At 32.7% G+C, this 17734-nt stretch overlaps 2 protein-coding genes across 5 annotated transcripts; both read right to left on the bottom strand.

Annotated features, from left to right (window-relative positions):
- Positions 1-9: 9 nt before the first annotated feature.
- On the bottom strand, positions 10-4029 carry LOC107612565 (amino-acid permease BAT1 homolog). 2 transcript variants are annotated; one of them, XM_016314246.3, is made up of 7 exons: positions 3616-4029; positions 3077-3259; positions 2508-2627; positions 2200-2391; positions 1359-1664; positions 914-1096; positions 10-558 (listed from the first exon to the last, which is right to left on the bottom strand). In XM_016314246.3, exons 1-7 carry the CDS (start codon positions 3706-3708, stop codon positions 67-69), a joined length of 1569 nt encoding a protein of 522 aa, XP_016169732.1. In that variant the 5' UTR covers positions 3709-4029; the 3' UTR covers positions 10-66. The 2 variants fall into 2 exon arrangements, with proteins under 2 accessions (XP_016169732.1, XP_088352890.1); XM_088496764.1 differs by having other exon boundaries at positions 10-711; positions 890-1096; positions 3616-3850.
- Positions 4030-11449: 7420 nt separating this feature from the next.
- Positions 11450-16410, bottom strand: LOC107612086 (uncharacterized). Of its 3 annotated transcripts, none has more exons than XM_088497112.1 (4): positions 15482-16410; positions 15153-15257; positions 11687-11812; positions 11450-11620 (listed from the first exon to the last, which is right to left on the bottom strand). In XM_088497112.1, the coding sequence occupies exons 1-3, from the start codon at positions 16309-16311 to the stop codon at positions 11794-11796; spliced, it is 954 nt and encodes a 317-aa protein (XP_088353238.1). In that variant the 5' UTR covers positions 16312-16410; the 3' UTR covers positions 11450-11620; positions 11687-11793. The 3 variants fall into 3 exon arrangements, with proteins under 3 accessions (XP_088353238.1, XP_088353236.1, XP_088353237.1); XM_088497110.1 differs by adding an exon at positions 12722-14412 and having other exon boundaries at positions 11450-11812; XM_088497111.1 differs by having other exon boundaries at positions 11450-11812.
- Between the last annotated feature and the right edge of the window lie 1324 nt (positions 16411-17734).

A 17734-nucleotide genomic window follows, 5' to 3' on the forward strand; every position in this document is an offset into this window, starting at 1 on the left:
ACCAAAAAATGAATGGTAAAATTCCATCTATTATAGTATTGTTCTTCAAACTTGTGAGGAATTACATTAAACCTTACCATTTTGCGTATCAATGTTCCTAACTGGTCCCTTAAACCATTTTCTTGCATCTACAACCCACCAAAGCATTATAAGGCCTAAAACTACACCCAAAGCAACTGGTGCATAATTGAAAGTATCCCAAGTTATAGGGTACAATGTTGGCAAAAGGAACACAGAACAAGTGTAACAAATCCACAGAAATGCAATCAAGCAAATTGGTCTTCCAGCTTTTCCTAAGTAAAAGGGTCCAGGCTTGAAGTTCTTTTCAGGCATAACCATTCTTGCAAATATTGGAACTGCATAGCCACCAACCCATCCGATTGTGCATATCGAAGTTATGGCAGTGAAAACTACATTGACCTTTAGGATTGGGAGGCCAAGAAGGATGCAGATTCCTGCACAAAGCCATACAGCGTTCGAGGGAACCTTGCGCTTCGGGTGTAGCTTTCGCCATAAGGACGAAAATGGGACTCCATTGTCTCTAGACAAAGCATAAACCTGAAAAATTGTTTTGAGATACACCATAATAATGGTTAGGACTATGAAGGGATAAAGTACTTCATTTTTTTCCAGAACATTATGACTCAAATCTAAAGAAGAAAACAAAAAAGTTCTAATACTTGCTTCGCTTGCAATCCAAGATATTGCTAACTAAAGGAGAAATTCCAAGATTCTTCTATAAAAAATACTATTTAAGATAAGAGTTTAAGTCAGTGGCGCGCTACATCTTAAATATCATTCTCTTATTGATTGTAACCATATCCATATTTTCTTGTAAATTGATTTGTGCAAGCTTGTGATACCATGCAGGTTTCCGAATCAAACAAACAAAAAGAGGAAGTGTCATACTTACAACTCTAGCAGCACTTGTAGTGATTGAAAGTCCACCAAAAAAGAATGAACCCCAAATGATAAATAGTAGAATGATTGCTCCAATAGAATTGTGATATCTTCCATGGAATGCATCATAGAGTATTTGTGCTGGCACAAATACTCCAGCAGTCTCATTGTTTGTATCATAAAGGTAACTGAAATTCTGAAGAGAATAGAAAAGTTGCTGTTACTATCATCCTTTGTATTAAATCCTGTATGGTTTATTCTAAATCAACAAGAGATAAGACAACTTAAAATTACTATCAAGTCCCTCACACAACAGGCATAACAAAATAAAGGAAGAAAGAAAAAAAAAAAACAAAAGCAGTGTCTCTCTCTTGTATATGTAAATAGGTCAACTAAATTATATGTTCATGATGCTTGTTACTACTAGATTGAAGTTGGGTATATATAGATAGATATACCTGAATGCTGAATGTAAGTGCAAGAATATAAGCCCAACCAAAGACTGAAATCATGCCAATGCTGCCAAGTATGGCAATAGGTCCATTCTTGTCAGCACCTTTGGTTTCTTCAGTTAAATGTGCTGCAGCATCATATCCAAAGAGGGAATACTGGCTCACAAGAAATGCAAGAATCACAGCATATGGTTTGCTTGTAATTCCAGTTGATTCAGGTGCCAACTCCAAGTGTGTGAATACATATGAAGCAGATTGTGTAGTAAGTGATACCAGAGGTAGCATGATCACAATCACTATTCCCCCAATAAGCTGATACCAAAAATAAAATAAATGAGTGATTTTACTCTTAATATACCATGAAAATCTCTTAACTTTAATTTATAGTACATGAAGCTTCATTTGTTTATAACATGCAAATCTAGAAGTAGATTTAGGCTTTAATCAAATTGAGAGTGTGTACAACTTTTTTTTAAAAGTAGTTGTTAAGTTTTAGAACAATACTTTGAGGCAAAACAATAAGTATAAATAGAATTAGCTCCTTATTTGTTCATTAACACAGAGGCACAAAAATTATTAAAAGCTTTAGTTTTGAGAATATGGGCTTTAGACAGAAAAAAGAGACAACTAGAGAGAGAGAGAGAATGGATAATATCGGTATAAAGAATACATATATTTATATACAAATATATAATGACTGATTTTGGTAACTGATTTTTTGTGTGCACATAATATTTTTGTACTATGAAATAGTATAATAGAAAATCCCTAATCCTATCCAGATGAGGAAACAATCATAAATGGTAAAAATAAAATTTTTAAAATATAACAAACATGCTTAAAGTACCTGCCACCATATTGAAATCATATCTATCAAGGCAATCACTTCCAATGCAAATGTGTTGAGAGCTGCCCATATGACAGTTAAGCCAATATACATACACAAGAATAACCATTTTGGAGCAAAGTACCCTCCACCTTTATGTGTTCCTGTTGAGAGTAAGATTATACTCTGCAATGTTTGTGATCCTGCATATGCCTGTTTTTCAACCATGAAAACATTCAGTTACAAATGTAAAACATTCTGTAATATTATATTTATATAGTCTTTGAGTAGAAACTTCAAATTTCTTCAACCAAAGTGCAATTAAATACCTGAGTTCCAATCCCAGCAATAAGTCCTATGGTCTCAAGCCAAGCACAGCACCATGAAGAAAATGGTCCCCATTTCGGACCGGCTAAATGCGCAGCCCAAAAGTACAAAGAGCCAGTTGTCTGTTGTATTGCATTTAAGTGAAAGTTAGTTTTTGTGAACTAATTTGCAATGACAGATGCAGAAAATTTTAGAAATGAAGGCAAATATAATGCATACACTCTTGATTTCATTACAAAACATATTTAATTTGTTCAAACATAATTGATTAAGTTCCAAATTTGAAATTGGGAAAAGCATGATCTTTAAGCCAATGATACCAGTAGAAACCAGATTTTATCAATCTCAAACCAACCTTAACAAACTGAGAAATTATGTATCTTCATAATAGTTTCTCTTAAGCATATTTCTTAACACTAAATGAAGAAGAAAAAATTGTCACTATTTAACATTTCAAGAAGTTGAAAGTATCTATTTTTTTACTTCATTATAGGATTTTAGAATATCCAAGATGCTATATCATTCATTACAAGACAGAAATAATACCAAATTGAAGAATGAAGTTACAAACCGGGAAAGATGAACAAATCTCAGCCATTGCAATCCCAACAAACCAAGTGAAGAAAGAAACCACCACCCATCCCCATACAAGAGATGCAGGCCCTGCATATTGAAGGCTGGAACCATATAGAGGAGTGATTCCTGTGAATAGGGTCATTGTTGAAAATGATATTGCCAGTGTTTTGAACATAGTCTGCACCATAAATTGGACAACATTCAACACACTTATTAACCTTTTTCTCTAAATCATGGAGAGTTAATATTACAATAATAAAACATCAAATGAAAAAGGAGTTTACAAATAGGGAAATACTAAAAAGAAAAAAAAAATTCTGTATCTCAGATTACTTTTGTGATAAGATGATAAGATCATGCATAATATTAAAAATTCTATCACAAAAAATCCTTGTTACCCCAGAATTTCATCATAAGGGCAAAAAAAGAAAATTACAAATAAAAACATCTACACATAATTCAAGCTTCTCCGAAATCTATTTTGAAAAAAGAAAAAGTAGGATCAAGAATATTCAAGAAGATGAAATAACTAACCATTTCTCTTCTAAGTTCTTGCTTGTAACCAAGCTCATTGAGCCTCTTCTCTGCTGCATCCATAGTTGTGTCTCCTGTGAATTCAGACCCCATTGAACCCGGGTTTCTGTATGTTGAGGGGTGTCCTTTCTGAACTCAATAAGAACAAAAACAAAGGCAAAATGATCTTGCAACAGAGTTCATAAATATAAAGAATAAAAGAATAATAAAAAGAATGAAATGGGTTAGTAAATGAGGTTTGACTAGTCCCTCCACTGTTGTAGCTGAAAGTTTCAAACTTCTTTATCTTTGCCTTAAGAATTTCAAACGAAACAAACTATAGTAGTAGTTGCAATGTTTGAATTTTATCCGATATTTTCTCATGATTAGTCTCTACTCATGCATCACCCTTTACTCTCATTACACGAACACTCAATAATAAGCTATCATGCACCGACACGGACACGGGACACGACACGATACGCGAATTTTAAAATTTTATATGATACGGAAACACGCATATATATATATATATATATATATATAAAATATAAAATATTTTTTTAGATAAATTGTAATGATATTTTGATATTTTATTGATATTAAAATATAAATTAAAATTTTTAATTATTTTTAATATTTTATTTTAATTATATCAAGTATTTAAAATATTTTTTGTTTTAATAAATAATAATATATACTATATCTAAATTTATTTTAAGAATATATGTTAAGAATAAAGACTGGATATGCGGACACGTGATGATATTTAGGTGTGTCCAGGCGTGTTCGGAGAAGAATTTTTTATTTTTTATTAAGACACGGTTGGACACAGCACACATCCGTGTCGAACGAGTGTCGGTGAGTGTCGTGTCCAAAATATGTCCGACACACGGATACGATAACTCAAAAAAGTGCCTGCTTCATAGATAATAAGAGAAAAAAAATCATTTGATACTCATGAATTTTTTTTTTTTTTGAGTTGATTTCAATTGGTGGGTTATTGCAACTTGCATGTGAATGCATCTGCTTAGAGCCTCAATAAATAAGGCAACTTATTATAATCGTTTTCTGTTTGAAATAGCCAACTCAGTTTCCAGTAACTTGTCGCTTTGTAACTTGACTCGTTGACTTTTCCTTCGTTGACAATTATTAATTATATGATGATGAAAATATAGAAATAGAATCCATGATTCTTACTTTGGCGTTTAAGCTAATGGGATTCCAACACCTGTATGTGCATATTACTTCATTGTAGCCAAAAACTGAATAGAACCTCATTATCATACATTTTATTTATCTAAAATACTATTTATATATTAAAATCCTCCATTAAAATCAGTTTCTAATATACATAAATACATATAAGATTTAATTTATTTATATTATAACATATATTTTATATTGATGACTTTTTTTTAATAAAAAAAACTCAACACAAAAAATGAAACAAGAACAACAACAAACAAAAAATAAAAAAAAAATAAAAAAACACTAAAAAAAAAAAAATCACAAAGAAGCTCGTCAACTATTTGTTGTGCTCTCCTTCTTACCGTGTATTCCTAATTTTGTACTTCTAATTAGGGATGTCAATGGGGCGGGGCGGGGGCGGGGGATGCCTCCCTGCTCCCCGTCCCCGCCCCCAGAATTAATCCCCATCCCCGCCCCGATCCCCGCCATGGGGGGATAATTGTCCCCATCCCCATTCCCCGCGTTCCCCATATTCCCCACGGGCCCCATTCCCCATCCCCTTATATTTAACATTCATATGAAAATTATAGTAAAAAATATCAAAAAAATAAAAAACAAACTACAAAATACTATTACAAACACACAAATATATTTTATCCAAGATTATAAGTCCAGAAATACAACATAGCAAATTATAATCCATTAAATAAAATCTTAAAATACAACTTCCATTCTAAAAAAAAAGCAATAAGATATAATCTTTAACATTAAGTATTCTTTGATGGTCAGCATACTCAGCAAGAGAAATCATAATTGCTTTATATACATAGAAGGAGAGAAAATCAAGCAACTATTTCAAAATCAAACCCTAACTATTTCAAAATTATAAACCATATATGTCTAATTGCTTTAGATACATAAAAGGAGAGAAAATCAAAATTATACAACACAGTGAGTAGAGAAGACTGAATAATAGGGTTAGGATTTTTTTAATTGGTAAGATTACTAAAAAACCCACCTATGTTAGAAATAAAGTAAGGTTATTTAAGAAATTTCAAACATTCCGGGAATTATCGGGGATGGGGCGGGGATCCCCGCTCGGGTCCCCGCGCCTGTCTCGGGGAAATTTTGCTCCCCATCCCCATCCCCACGGGAAAATTTCCCCACCAACGGGGCCCCATTCGGGGCGGTCCCCGCAGGGATCCCCGCCTCCTGGGGATTTTTGACACCCCTACTTCTAATTACTTGTTTTGATGACTAATTTTAATATATATATATAACATAGTTATTTATTTATTATGTATAAATTTATATCAAAATTAATTATTAATATGTACTAAAATATATATTAAAAATAAATTAAATTATATATATAAATATATAAAAATTGATTTACTAATTATTTTTAGTATGTACACACACATATATATAATTAATAAATGATAATATTAGACTAACGAATTATAGCCAATGAGTAATAGCTCAAATGACATAGTTTTTCCATACTCAATTAAGAGGTTGCGGGTTCGAGTTTCATATTTTTGGTAAAAAAAAAAAAAAGACTAACGAATTATATTTTAAATGACAAAAAACAAACGATAATTTAGAAAATAAATTTAATTTTATTTTATTTTATATTTATTAATTTTAATAATAATTAATAATTAATTATTTTTTATTTTTTATAGTTATCAAATATTTGCGGTTAACAAAATGGCATGAATGCTAGCTAGGATTTGGAGATAGTAGCTGCAAAATGGAAATATAGTTTAATTACAAGAATAAACAAAATCGTTTACTTTTCTCCACGTGTGATTTTATTTGCCAGGTTTTATGTGTAAACTTAAACGTGTTTAGCTGCCGCCTGGAAAATTGGGCAGTTTGGAGTTTCCGAATATAATATAGTAACAATAATATCCAACTGGCTAAGGTGAGAGAATCCATCTACTAATTCTAATAAATATCAAGTTAATTTTAATTTTATATCTCTATATACGATGTTCTATTAAAAAAATAATTAACTAATTTTTCCATGAGAAAATTATTTAAAATAATGAATTTAAGAAGTTGTTATTATTGCCACGTTAGAAGAAATTTATACTATTATTACATTTAAAAATAATATTCTTCCATCAAAGAGTAGAGATTTATGAATACTTATAAGATGGTAACTTTTTTTTTTTTGAGAAAAAATATCCAAAAAAAAAAAAATCGAAAATAATATCTATCTCCGTCACATGGAGAATCATAATGGCTATGTAATGGGAAAGATATATATTGTATTACCACACTAGTTATGATAAATACAGGGAAATGCTAGTGGTACAATACTAATCAGTCTTTAATCAGCTTTTAATTATATTTAAATAATATTTAATTATTTTTTTTAGTGTAACATGTTCCTATTTTATAGATACATATCTATAATTAGATGTCACCAAAAATATCTATAATTAGATTTTAATTTAAATTTAAATTTTAAAACCCACCCACTTTATTGGTGGTTAGATGACTTTGCTTTACTTTCGTAACTTCAGGTAACAGATACAGTTTTTTAAATTCCTTATTCTACGGAACATTCACACGCATTAGTGAATTCCAAACCAAAAAGGACGCTGCCAGCTGAATTCTCCATCTCGTCTTCATTGGTGAAGACCATCACCACCTTCCAGCTGAAGCACTCTCTCATTTTGCATTGATGAAAGGTATCATTATTTTCCACACATGTGTTTATGTAATTTGTTAAGAAATATTATGTTCAACATTTTTAATTATATTTTAATTTAAACATAAAAACACTCTGATAGTATGATATTTTATAACACATCTGATAGTATGATATTTTTAATTATTTTTCGATTATAACACATCTGATAGTATAATATTTTATACAAAATATTTTTAAAACACATCTAAAATCAGTCAACTTTTAATAATACAATATAAATGTTAATAATACAATTATGAATGGTCGAATATAATTATATACATAAACTAAAATATTTTCAATTGTAGTTTCTTTTTCAATTGTAACACATCTAAAATATTAAGTTATACCAAAAATATTTTTAAAACACATCCAAAATCATAAATCTAAAATTTAAATTTAAACATTAAAAAATAATTGTAACACATCTAAAATTATGAAGTTATACAGAAAATATAAAATCATAAATCTAAAATCTAAATTTAAACATTAAAAAATAATTGTAACACATCTAAAATTATGAAGTTATACAGAAAATATTTTTGAAACACATCCAAAATCATAAATCTAAAATCTAAATTTAAACATTAAAAAAAATTGTAACACATCTAAAATTATGAAGTTACTCTGGAAAAAGTTAAGTCGGCTGTTTTCAGTATGCATTCTTTTAAGGCGCCGGGCCCTGATGGGTTTCAGGCTTTCTTCTTTAAAGAATACTGGAAGATTGTTGGTTTTGATGTTTGGACTATGGTTCGTCATGCGTTCTCTGGTTTGGATATGGATCCAAGGATGATGGAAACTCTTGTGGTTCTTATTCCGAAGGTAGAAAACCCGGTTTCCATGAAGGATTTCCGACCAATTAGTCTCTGTAATGTGGTTTACAAAGTTATAACGAAGGTCCTGGTCAATAGACTTCGTCCCCATCTCAAAGAGATTATTGGGCCCCTTCAAGGAGGGTTTATCCCGGGGAGAGGAATCCCTGACAACATCATTGTAGCACAAGAGGTTCTCCATTTTATGAAGAAGACAAAGTCAAAGAAAGGCACCCTGGCCTTTAAGATTGATTTGGAGAAAGCGTACGATAGAGTGGATTGGGGATTTCTGAAACAAACTCTGGTGAGTTTTGGCTTTCCTCCTCCGATAGTCAATCTGATTATGCGTTGTGTCACTGCTTCCTCACTGTCTATCCTCTGGAATGGGGATAGATTAAATAGCTTTACTCCGAGCAGGGGTCTTAGGCAAGGAGATCCTATATCACCGTATCTGTTTGTGTTGTGTATGGAGAGATTGTCCTGTTCTATTAATCAGCAAGTTGATAAGGGCTTGTGGAAGCCAGTTGCGGTTTCTAGAGGGGTCCAAGAATTTCTCATTTGATGTTTGCCGATGATTTGCTTCTTTTCTGTAAAGCTGAAAAACAACAAGTTCAAACTGTAATGGTAACTTTGGAAAATTTCTGCAGAGCTTCTGGGATGAAGGTTAATGTGGAAAAATCTAAAGCGCTATGCTCCAGGAATGTTTCAGCGACAAGAAAAGAGATTTTTACTGGAGTCTCCTCCATCAGATTCGTCCAGAACTTGGGCAAGTATTTAGGGGTGAACCTTAATCACTCTCGGGTGACACGCGCAACTTTCAACGATGTTTTGGACAAGATTCGGGGAAGGCTAGCCAGTTGGAAAGGGAGATTGCTTAATAAGGCAGGCAGACTCTGTTTGCTCAACTCGGTAGTGACTGCGATTCCTACTTATCGCATGCAAGTATCTCTCTTCCCTAAAGGGGTAACTAATAAGATAGAATCCATGATGCGAAACTTTCTATGGAAGGGTCAAGCTGATGGTAGAGGCCTGAATCTAGTTAACTGGAAAGTGTTGGTCACTCCTAAGAAGTTTGGAGGTCTGAGAATTAGAGATCCTTTTTGTGCCAATATTGCTCTTCTTGGAAAACTAGTTTGGCAACTTTTTCACCATCCCGACAAGCTATGGGTTCAACTGTTGACGGAGAAATACCATTCTTCTTAGGCTGATTGTTTTAGTCGGTCTCGAGGAAGGGGATCTTATGTTTGGAAGAGTATATGTCGAGCTTGGGATATCCTGAAGGAAGGTTTTAGTTGGTGCATTGGGGATTTGGAACAGAACTTTTGGTTTTCTAAATGGAGAAGAGAGGGGCGACTATGTCAGGAGATGGATTATGTTCACATTTCTGATTCGGATCTCAGGATCTTGGACCTTTGGTCATCTGGACAGTGGAACCTTGAGAATATCTATTCTCATCTGAATCAGTCTTTGCAGAGCAACATTAACTCTTACAACCCAAATGTTCAAGTTGGTTCAGAGGTCGGTTGGTGTTGGACTGGTGCGGCCTCAAAGGTTTATGATGCTCATAGTGGTTATTTGTGGCTCAGTAAGAAGATGTTTAGTTGGGAGGATAAGGGTAATTGGCTTTGGCTTTGGCGTCAACATGTTCCAGAAAAGCACAAATTTTTGGCCTGGCTATGTCTTTGGGAGGCTCTTCCTATTGCTGCATTTCGTTTTAGGAGGGGCATTTCGCACACGGATAGCTGTCCACGATGTTTCTCAGGTCAGGAATCGGTTTTACATTGTATTCGGGATTGTCCAAAAGCCCAACTTGTTTGGCAAGCTTTAGGGATCTCCGATCAACCAGTGGATTTGATGAGTTGGTTCTTATATAATAGCAAACAGCACCCTTTTAGATTCTTTTCTGGTCTCTGGTGGATTTGGTGTTCGAGAAATAACGAGATCTTTCATCCTCACGAGCATTGGACCACAGACAAGGTGATTGGTATGGCTTTGTCCTTAGAAAAGGAGCTCCGAAATATTTTTGAGTTGCAACGACTATCTATCCCCTCAACCATTAGTGGCTCTTGGATTCCCCCCTCAGTGGGTACCTTTAAGATTAATTGTGATGCTAGCTATCCTGGCAGTGGTGCTCGAGTTAGTTTTGCTTGTGTTAGCAGAGATTGGAAGGGAAGGTGGCAACGAGGCTGTCTGGGAACAATTGAGAGTCGTAGCATTTTGCAAGGAGAGTTGTTTGCTATTTGGAGAGGCTTTCTTTTAGCATGGGACTCGGGACAAAGAGACATTATATGTGAGACAGACTGTGTGGAGGCATTTACTATTGTCAATAATTTACAAGATTGCTCTGGGTTTATTAATCCTTTGGTGTTAAAAATCCGAGATATCATGTCTTGGAAATGGCGTGCTGATCTTCGGTTGATCTTGAGAGATGCAAATACAATAGCAGACATCATGGCAAAGACTGCAATGAGGACTATTTCTCCCCAAGTGGAGCTTCCATTGCCTTGGAAGGAGTTTGAGAGTAGTATTCAGCGGGACTGCCTTTCTTAAACAGTTTCTTGTTTTTTTTTCTTTCTTAGTTTTTGTTTATTTTCTTTTAAGTCACCAAAAAAAAAAACACATCCAAAATCATAAATCTAAAATTTAAATTTAAACATTAAAAAGACAGCGTTGTAAATGAGCGCCGAAAAGGAGGAAGGCAGCGTTGAGGATGAGCGCGGAAGACGAAGGTGGCACGGATGAACTACAGCGGAGGATGACTTCTCGATGTGCACCTCTGAGTTTTCCATGTGCGCCTCTGGATTTTCGACATGGCGCAAACGTGACTTCTCTGCTTCTTTGAGTGTTTTGTACGAGTTTAATTAATAATTTGATAGTTTAAGGTTTATTTTATAATTTTAAAATCAAAATTTTGAATTTTGAATAATTTGATTTTTAGATATGTATTTAAATTATAATATATTAATAATTAAATATATTAAATCTGAAATAGAGATAGAAATTTTAAATTTTAAATTTCAGTTTTTTTAGATTGTATTTTGAATGTGTATTTAATTTTAAAAAGACAGTAAATCTATTCATAATTTTTAGTTGTGTTTGTTTTAATTTTTTTTTAATTATTGCAATAAAAGGCTGAATGTTGTACTATTTTTAAAGGATACCTAGTTGAACCGTTCTCAATATTGAGTTTCGAAGCAATCCCAACTATACAAATACAAAATTTAATGTATCTCATCAAAGAGTATTACCGATAATAGCATCGTGCGCAATCTTTGCAGCTGCATCCCCATTAGTACCATAGAATTTAGTGTAACACCTGTTAAGTTTCTTTAGTTAAGCTGTCTTCAGACAGGAAATTTTATACAAGTTTTCTTCAGCCAACCTGTTAATGTAAACCCTTCCTGCCAGAAACTTGACTTCAGGGCAGTCCCGTGCTAGTGAAAATGTTGAGCATCTGAAGGAATAGTCAGAGTTGCTGCAACAGCTGCACTAATCGACGATCCTGGATCTGAAGGCATGGCAGTTTCAGCGAAATTCAGGCGGTCAAAAGACAAATAGTACTAATTCGTTTCAGTGAAATGTAATAACTATATTGGTTACAGAAAGGTTAATATCCTGCTGTAATAGACATCTTTTGAAGAGCTTTCAAAGAAAATCACAGATTAAGATTAGCACCACATGAACCAAAATACAAATGATTGAATTTCATAAGTGCAATGTAAACACATGCTAAACATCAACAAAAAAAGGGGGATGGGGTGGGGATAAGAAGAACAAAAAAGCAACAAAAGCTGAAAAAACAGCATTACAATCTGCATCATGATATCTTCATTCAATCAACTCAGTCATTCTGATATGATGAGATGTACCATGAGATAAATTACAAAGTAACAATCCCTAGTTTTGAAAAATATTAGAATCCCAAACATACTAAAATAAAGATGAAAAATGGCGTAATGTAAGAAAATATAAAAACCAATCCTAAAAGATTGCCCTAAGATATTACAAGATACATCATTTTTAAGAGTTCAAAAGGGGTAATTGTTTAGGCTTCCAATATTATGAAACAGTGATGCTTGACAGGACTTGAAGTCTTCAACATTGTAATTGTCATAATTGACAAGAAATTATTTATGATACCCAAATAAAAGAAAATCCAAGTGCTTGTCTTATATAATGCTTAGAAGCTAGAACAAAATAATTAGCTTTATCCAGGAGAAGAAAACATGATGGAACCAATAACTTGATATAACAAAACAATGAATAAATATTTTTCAAGTTTAAATGAAATATTGTGAAAAATTATAACTTTATCATTCACCCTAGCATGACAAAATATGTGTCTTGAATGTTAGAATAAAGAGCAATCAAATGGGAGATTTTCACAAAGAAGGTGAACAAGTTACAATTTTCTTACATCTTTGAATTAGAATGATCGCCAGTAAACTCAGAAAGTCCTCCAACAGAAATCTGAATGCATACATCAAGGCTGCGTTTGTTTCTAAGAACAAGACACTGAGAACAAGACATAAAGGACAGAGACACACAATTTTGTGTTCTTGTATTCTATTTGGTAATAAACTAGAATAAATTCTGAAAATCTAATTTATTCACATTTTTTTTCATTCAAAAAATTTGAGATGAAAAATATTGTAATAAAAAATATAATTATGAAAAATTAACAAGAATAATAAAAGAAAAAATAAAAAATAAGTTGTGTCATCCAACACAGATCTGAATGCATACATCAATTGTTTGCATTAAGCACTCCAAGGGCCAAGAATACGATAAAACATTAAAACACCAACAGTGTAATAGTAAATAGTCCAAAAAAAAGTTTCACTTACAGTCCATGTGAAAAGCAAGGTGACATCTGCTGTTGTTTTTCCAAAATTATTTAAGTTTCAAACAAGATTGTAACAGACATAAATCTGGTTCCCAAACCAATATGTACTATGTTCTTGCAAGATGTCCAACCTTGGACTAGGTAATTCTTTATAATGTTATGGATTCATGGTGTGTTCTGTTGTCAGCATCACATTATTCACTTGTGCTTTTCTCTACAATTAAAGCTTCTGGGCCTTATTGTGAGAAGGCATTCAAACATAGTGATCAATATTATTGTATATGAGTTTAGCAATCAACAAAATAATAATTCATTATAATAAAATGCCTACATTTTTTGTAGGCAAACATCAATATTCAAATAAATAAATAATATGAATTTGAAGTTTCTTTAGTCATACCCCATATAATTAACTTATGTGCAACTACTGTCCACTTTAAAATTTAAAAGACAACATCCAAAGTTTTTATAACTTGGAGCACCATGACTTTAATGTTTGAGTCTGATTAGTGAGAAATAATATGAATTTTATTTTTCTTAAAATATTTTTCCATTAACATAGAATAGAGTACAACTAAAAAGACAACAGAGGATAATAACTAAGCCATGTCAACAAATATTCTCTATTACTGAAATCAGCATGACAATTTTACATTTATATCGTCAGAAAAAAAATAGCTTCAAAATACCTTTACCTAACCATGATGTAACGCAGCAACAAAATAGCTTCAAGTGCAAATGAAATTAAACTCTCGCAGCTAAATTAGCTTATTGGAATCATAACAAGAATAATGCACTAAATTAAACTAAAGCATCAAGTCAAAGACACTCAAGATCATAAAGGTTCTATAATGAAACAAAGAGGTGAAGCAAGGAGTTGAACAATGACATAAAAAAGATTAATGGGAAATCAAAAGAGAAAGAATGGCTTGAACACTACTCAAGCAAGAGAACAAAAAATAGATGAGATAAAATCTAGTTCACCGTCCCCTTCGGCATTGCCATCAAGGCCGGAGAACTAGAAAATCAAATATTATTAATAAAAAGGTTATAAATCACAATTACATCTATAATGATCGTCCTACCTACATAATTATTTTTTCAAACATATCTTCCGGTCATTGTTCATTTACAAAACTAGCTAACAATTAACTCGAACTAGATATGTGCAACCTAAATAAAAATCTTTAGACCATTTACATGTTCTTCCTCCTTTAAGCAAATCCTCCATCGGTTAAAAAGCTTGAATTAGGGCACAATTTCTACATTGAAAAACAATTAAAATAGTGTAACTATTATGAATAATAACTTAAAAGAGTTTAAAATAGCCAATTAAATATTTTCTATATTAGTAGAAATTGAATTAAATAAAGTAGTTGAGAGTAAAGAAATGACTTACGATGATCAAATTACATCAAAAATGCTTTTCCTTAACTTTTTTCCTTTAGCTAAATCTTCTTGATGTAAAAAATATTTCTGAGCATGACTGGAAATTTGACTAGGAGTTTTTGTTTTTACATAATATTCTGAAATTCTTTTCCAGTGTGAACCTTCATTTTGGTACCCTCTAAGAAATAACCTACCAAAATATGATTTTTGAAATAACTATTAACAAATTTTATACTAAAATTTTTTAAACAAAAACATAAACTATTTAATTATGCCAACCACGGTCAAAACAAAATAAATTTAGCAATCAATAAAATTTACTTTAGAATTCGCTCAAATTACTAGTTATTGATGCACAAAAACACTGATGTATGCAAGCTTTAATTAACAAGAGAGCAGTGAAGTCGATCTTGCAAAAAAGAGGTGCTAGACTTATATATTGTAGGCAACATACAATCATCATGGACAAGTTAGAGATATATCTAAATCAAGAGAATTGCTCCTATATGTTGATATTAGTTGCTTCACATTTTTTTTTTATAAATACCAATATTCAACTAAATAATAAATAAATAAATAAGAGGTAAAAAGAAGTAATATAATAATAAAATACCTATGTTCATCTTCCGTCCAATGATGATATCCTGTGTTTGTTGGTGCTGCCTCCTCTTGTGCAGTTGGCACTACCTCCTCCTCTGCAGCTGGCACGACCTCCTCCCTGTCATGATAATAAACAAAATATTTGATAATCAATGAATTTCATGTAAACAAAAATATTTTATTTATTTCAAAAACAAATCAAAGGGAAAAAGAAGAGTTCATTGTTTATTAGGTTTGTTCATAAAACTTATAAGAAAAAGAAAATATAGAATAAGTAAACAGAAAGAATAGAAAGAAATAATAAACCTTGCGAAATAAGAAGAGAATGAAAATAATACCGACCTGTGATGGTGATCAGTCGAATAAGGCTGTGATGGTGGTGGTGGTGTTGCATTGAGAGGAGTGCTTGTAGGATAACCCTTATGGACGGCATTGATGTCCTTCATCAGCTTCTGAAAGCGCTCTTGCAGCTGTGCCCGGGTCCTGCCGGGGAGACGAACAGCCACGGCCTCCCAGCAGTTCTGGATAGTATCCTGAAAACAACTGGTAATAATTGACTCAAATGCTTTGTTCTCCTCCCAAGTCCAGACCGGAGGTTGAGGTTGAGGTTGAGGATGACCACCGACATTGGGAATCAGCTCGAACGTGTTCCTACTGGTATCCCACTCAGTCTGAGGCTGAGATGGTGGATAACCACACGTGTCAGCGAAAAACTCATCCGTCAGCGTCCTTACTATATCCGTCTGAGATTGAGGCCGAGGCGGAGACCAAGGCTGAAGCTGAGGCTGAGACCAAGGCTGAGGGTGAGGGTGAGACTGAAGTGGTTGATTACCACACACGTCAATGGCACGTGACTGAGGCTGACACTGAAATGGTTGATAACCAGATAAAGGGTTTTCCCAATAGTGCTCTGTCATCCTCATAGCTTCGGACAAACACTCATCAATAACCGGCTGATGTGGTTGATTACCACTCACGTCCATGGCACACGGCTCACCTACATTGGCGGCAACAATCTTGTTTTCGTCCCCATTCCAGACGGGCTCAGGCAGAGGCGGACACTCAAACTCAAACTGCGGTGCTTCATCGTCGGCATCAAAGTCTATCATATCGCACGGGTCTCCGATATCCCATGGATTCATCATTGCAGAATCTGATTGCTCGTCACTCATTCTTCTTCTTCTCTTTCTTCTTCTTCTTTCTTGGTTTCCTATTTCTTCTTCTTCTTTCTTGATTTTCTCTTCTTCTTCTCCTTCTTCTTCTTTCTTGGTTTCCTGTTTTTGGATATAGTATTTATATTTATTTATGTAAGCTTCACTTTCTAAGATAAAGTGTATCAATTTAATATACATTAGGATAAAAATTAAAAGATTTCATTTTTCAATTTCAGTTTTAAAATTTTATTGTAAGAATATTTATTTTTTATATTATATAAATTTAGATAGTTTTAATTAAAACAAAAAGCTTTCAAAAGCATCAAAAATTGAGTGTGTCAATTTAATTTATAAGATTATGGATAAAAATTAAAAAATCTCATTTTCAAATTTCATTTTAGGATTTCTTATCTTTTTGTATTATGTAAATTTAGATAGTTTTAATTAAAACAAAAGACTTTCAGAAGGGATTAAATCTTGATTTAAAATTTGTTTTAATAAATATAATTTTAAATGTTAAACCAAAATTTAAATATAATATTGCAGTGAAGCAGTTAAAGTAGTAAAATACTGAAGACAGCTAATATGAATAATAATGTACTTAATCTTAGTAAACTCAATATTTTACCCACCTCATTCCATTTCCATTTATTGAATCATTTTCCAACACATCATACCAAACAGAGAGGAAAACATACGCAATTCTTCGTACTAGAAAAAGCTTATCAAAGATTAAGGTTAATAATAAGTTTGAATTCTAAAAAAATGGGTAAATAGTTTTATCTTAGTCCAAGAAGAGGGTATAAGAAGAGTGAAACCTTCCTTCGAATCAGTGTATCTCTGAACCTCCAAGTCCAACTCTTGAGCCATCAACAATGCACTACTAGTGTTTGATAAATTACTCGAAAGAAAAGTTGTGAGAAGAAGAGTAAGATTGAGCTTCCTCTTAGTAAAAAATGTTGATAAATGCATGATGTGGTTGTTGTGAGGTTCATTGTGAAGAATGCAGGTAGCAGAATTGAAAGAGGGGATTGAGAAGAAGGTTCTGGAAGAAGAGTTTTGTGAATGGTGGAGAAGAGTGAAGCAAGTTTTCAAAGCCATTGGAATTGAATTGCACAGGGACATGAGAAGAGTTAAGCGCGTTAATTGTAAAAATTGAACATTTGTTACCGTTGTTTTTATTAGTAGTCTCAAATGTTTGAGGTTTGAAAATCAAACCGGTCATCTAACCAGTGAAATTAGATATTCAAAAATTCAATCGAAATTTAATTAGGATTTAATTGGATATAATAAAATAATATATTAATATATATAAAATATTTTTTAAAAAAATATATTTAATTTTTTTCTGTAGTTTATTATTTTGAATCGATTAACTGTTAATATATATATCAGTTTAATTAGTTAATCGATTTTTTCTAATTAATTTTTTGTCAAACGA

Source organism: Arachis ipaensis, chromosome B8 (genome assembly GCF_059453495.1).
Source record: "Arachis ipaensis isolate K30076 ecotype BB chromosome B8, ASM5945349v1, whole genome shotgun sequence".
NCBI lineage: Eukaryota > Viridiplantae > Streptophyta > Magnoliopsida > Fabales > Fabaceae > Arachis > Arachis ipaensis.

Bases quoted from the DNA above. Each gene is read 5' to 3' on its own strand.
- LOC107612565 (XM_088496764.1), bottom strand. From the start codon at position 3,708: ATGGGGTCTGAATTCACAGGAGACACAACTATGGATGCAGCAGAGAAG. The intron at 2,628-3,076 runs GTTTGTAACTTC...GCAATACAACAG, and splicing joins AGATTTGTTCATCTTTCCCG to ACAACTGGCTCTTTGTACTT. The intron at 1,665-2,199 runs GTACTTTAAGCA...TTTTGGTATCAG, and splicing joins TGATTTCAATATGGTGGCAG to CTTATTGGGGGAATAGTGAT.
- LOC107612086 (XM_088497110.1), bottom strand. From the start codon at position 16,311: ATGAGTGACGAGCAATCAGATTCTGCAATGATGAATCCATGGGATATC. The intron at 15,258-15,481 runs GTCGGTATTATT...TTATCATGACAG, and splicing joins TCGACTGATCACCATCACAG to GGAGGAGGTCGTGCCAGCTG. The intron at 14,413-15,152 runs GTATTTTATTAT...TTTTCAATGTAG, and splicing joins TGGACGGAAGATGAACATAG to AAATTGTGCCCTAATTCAAG.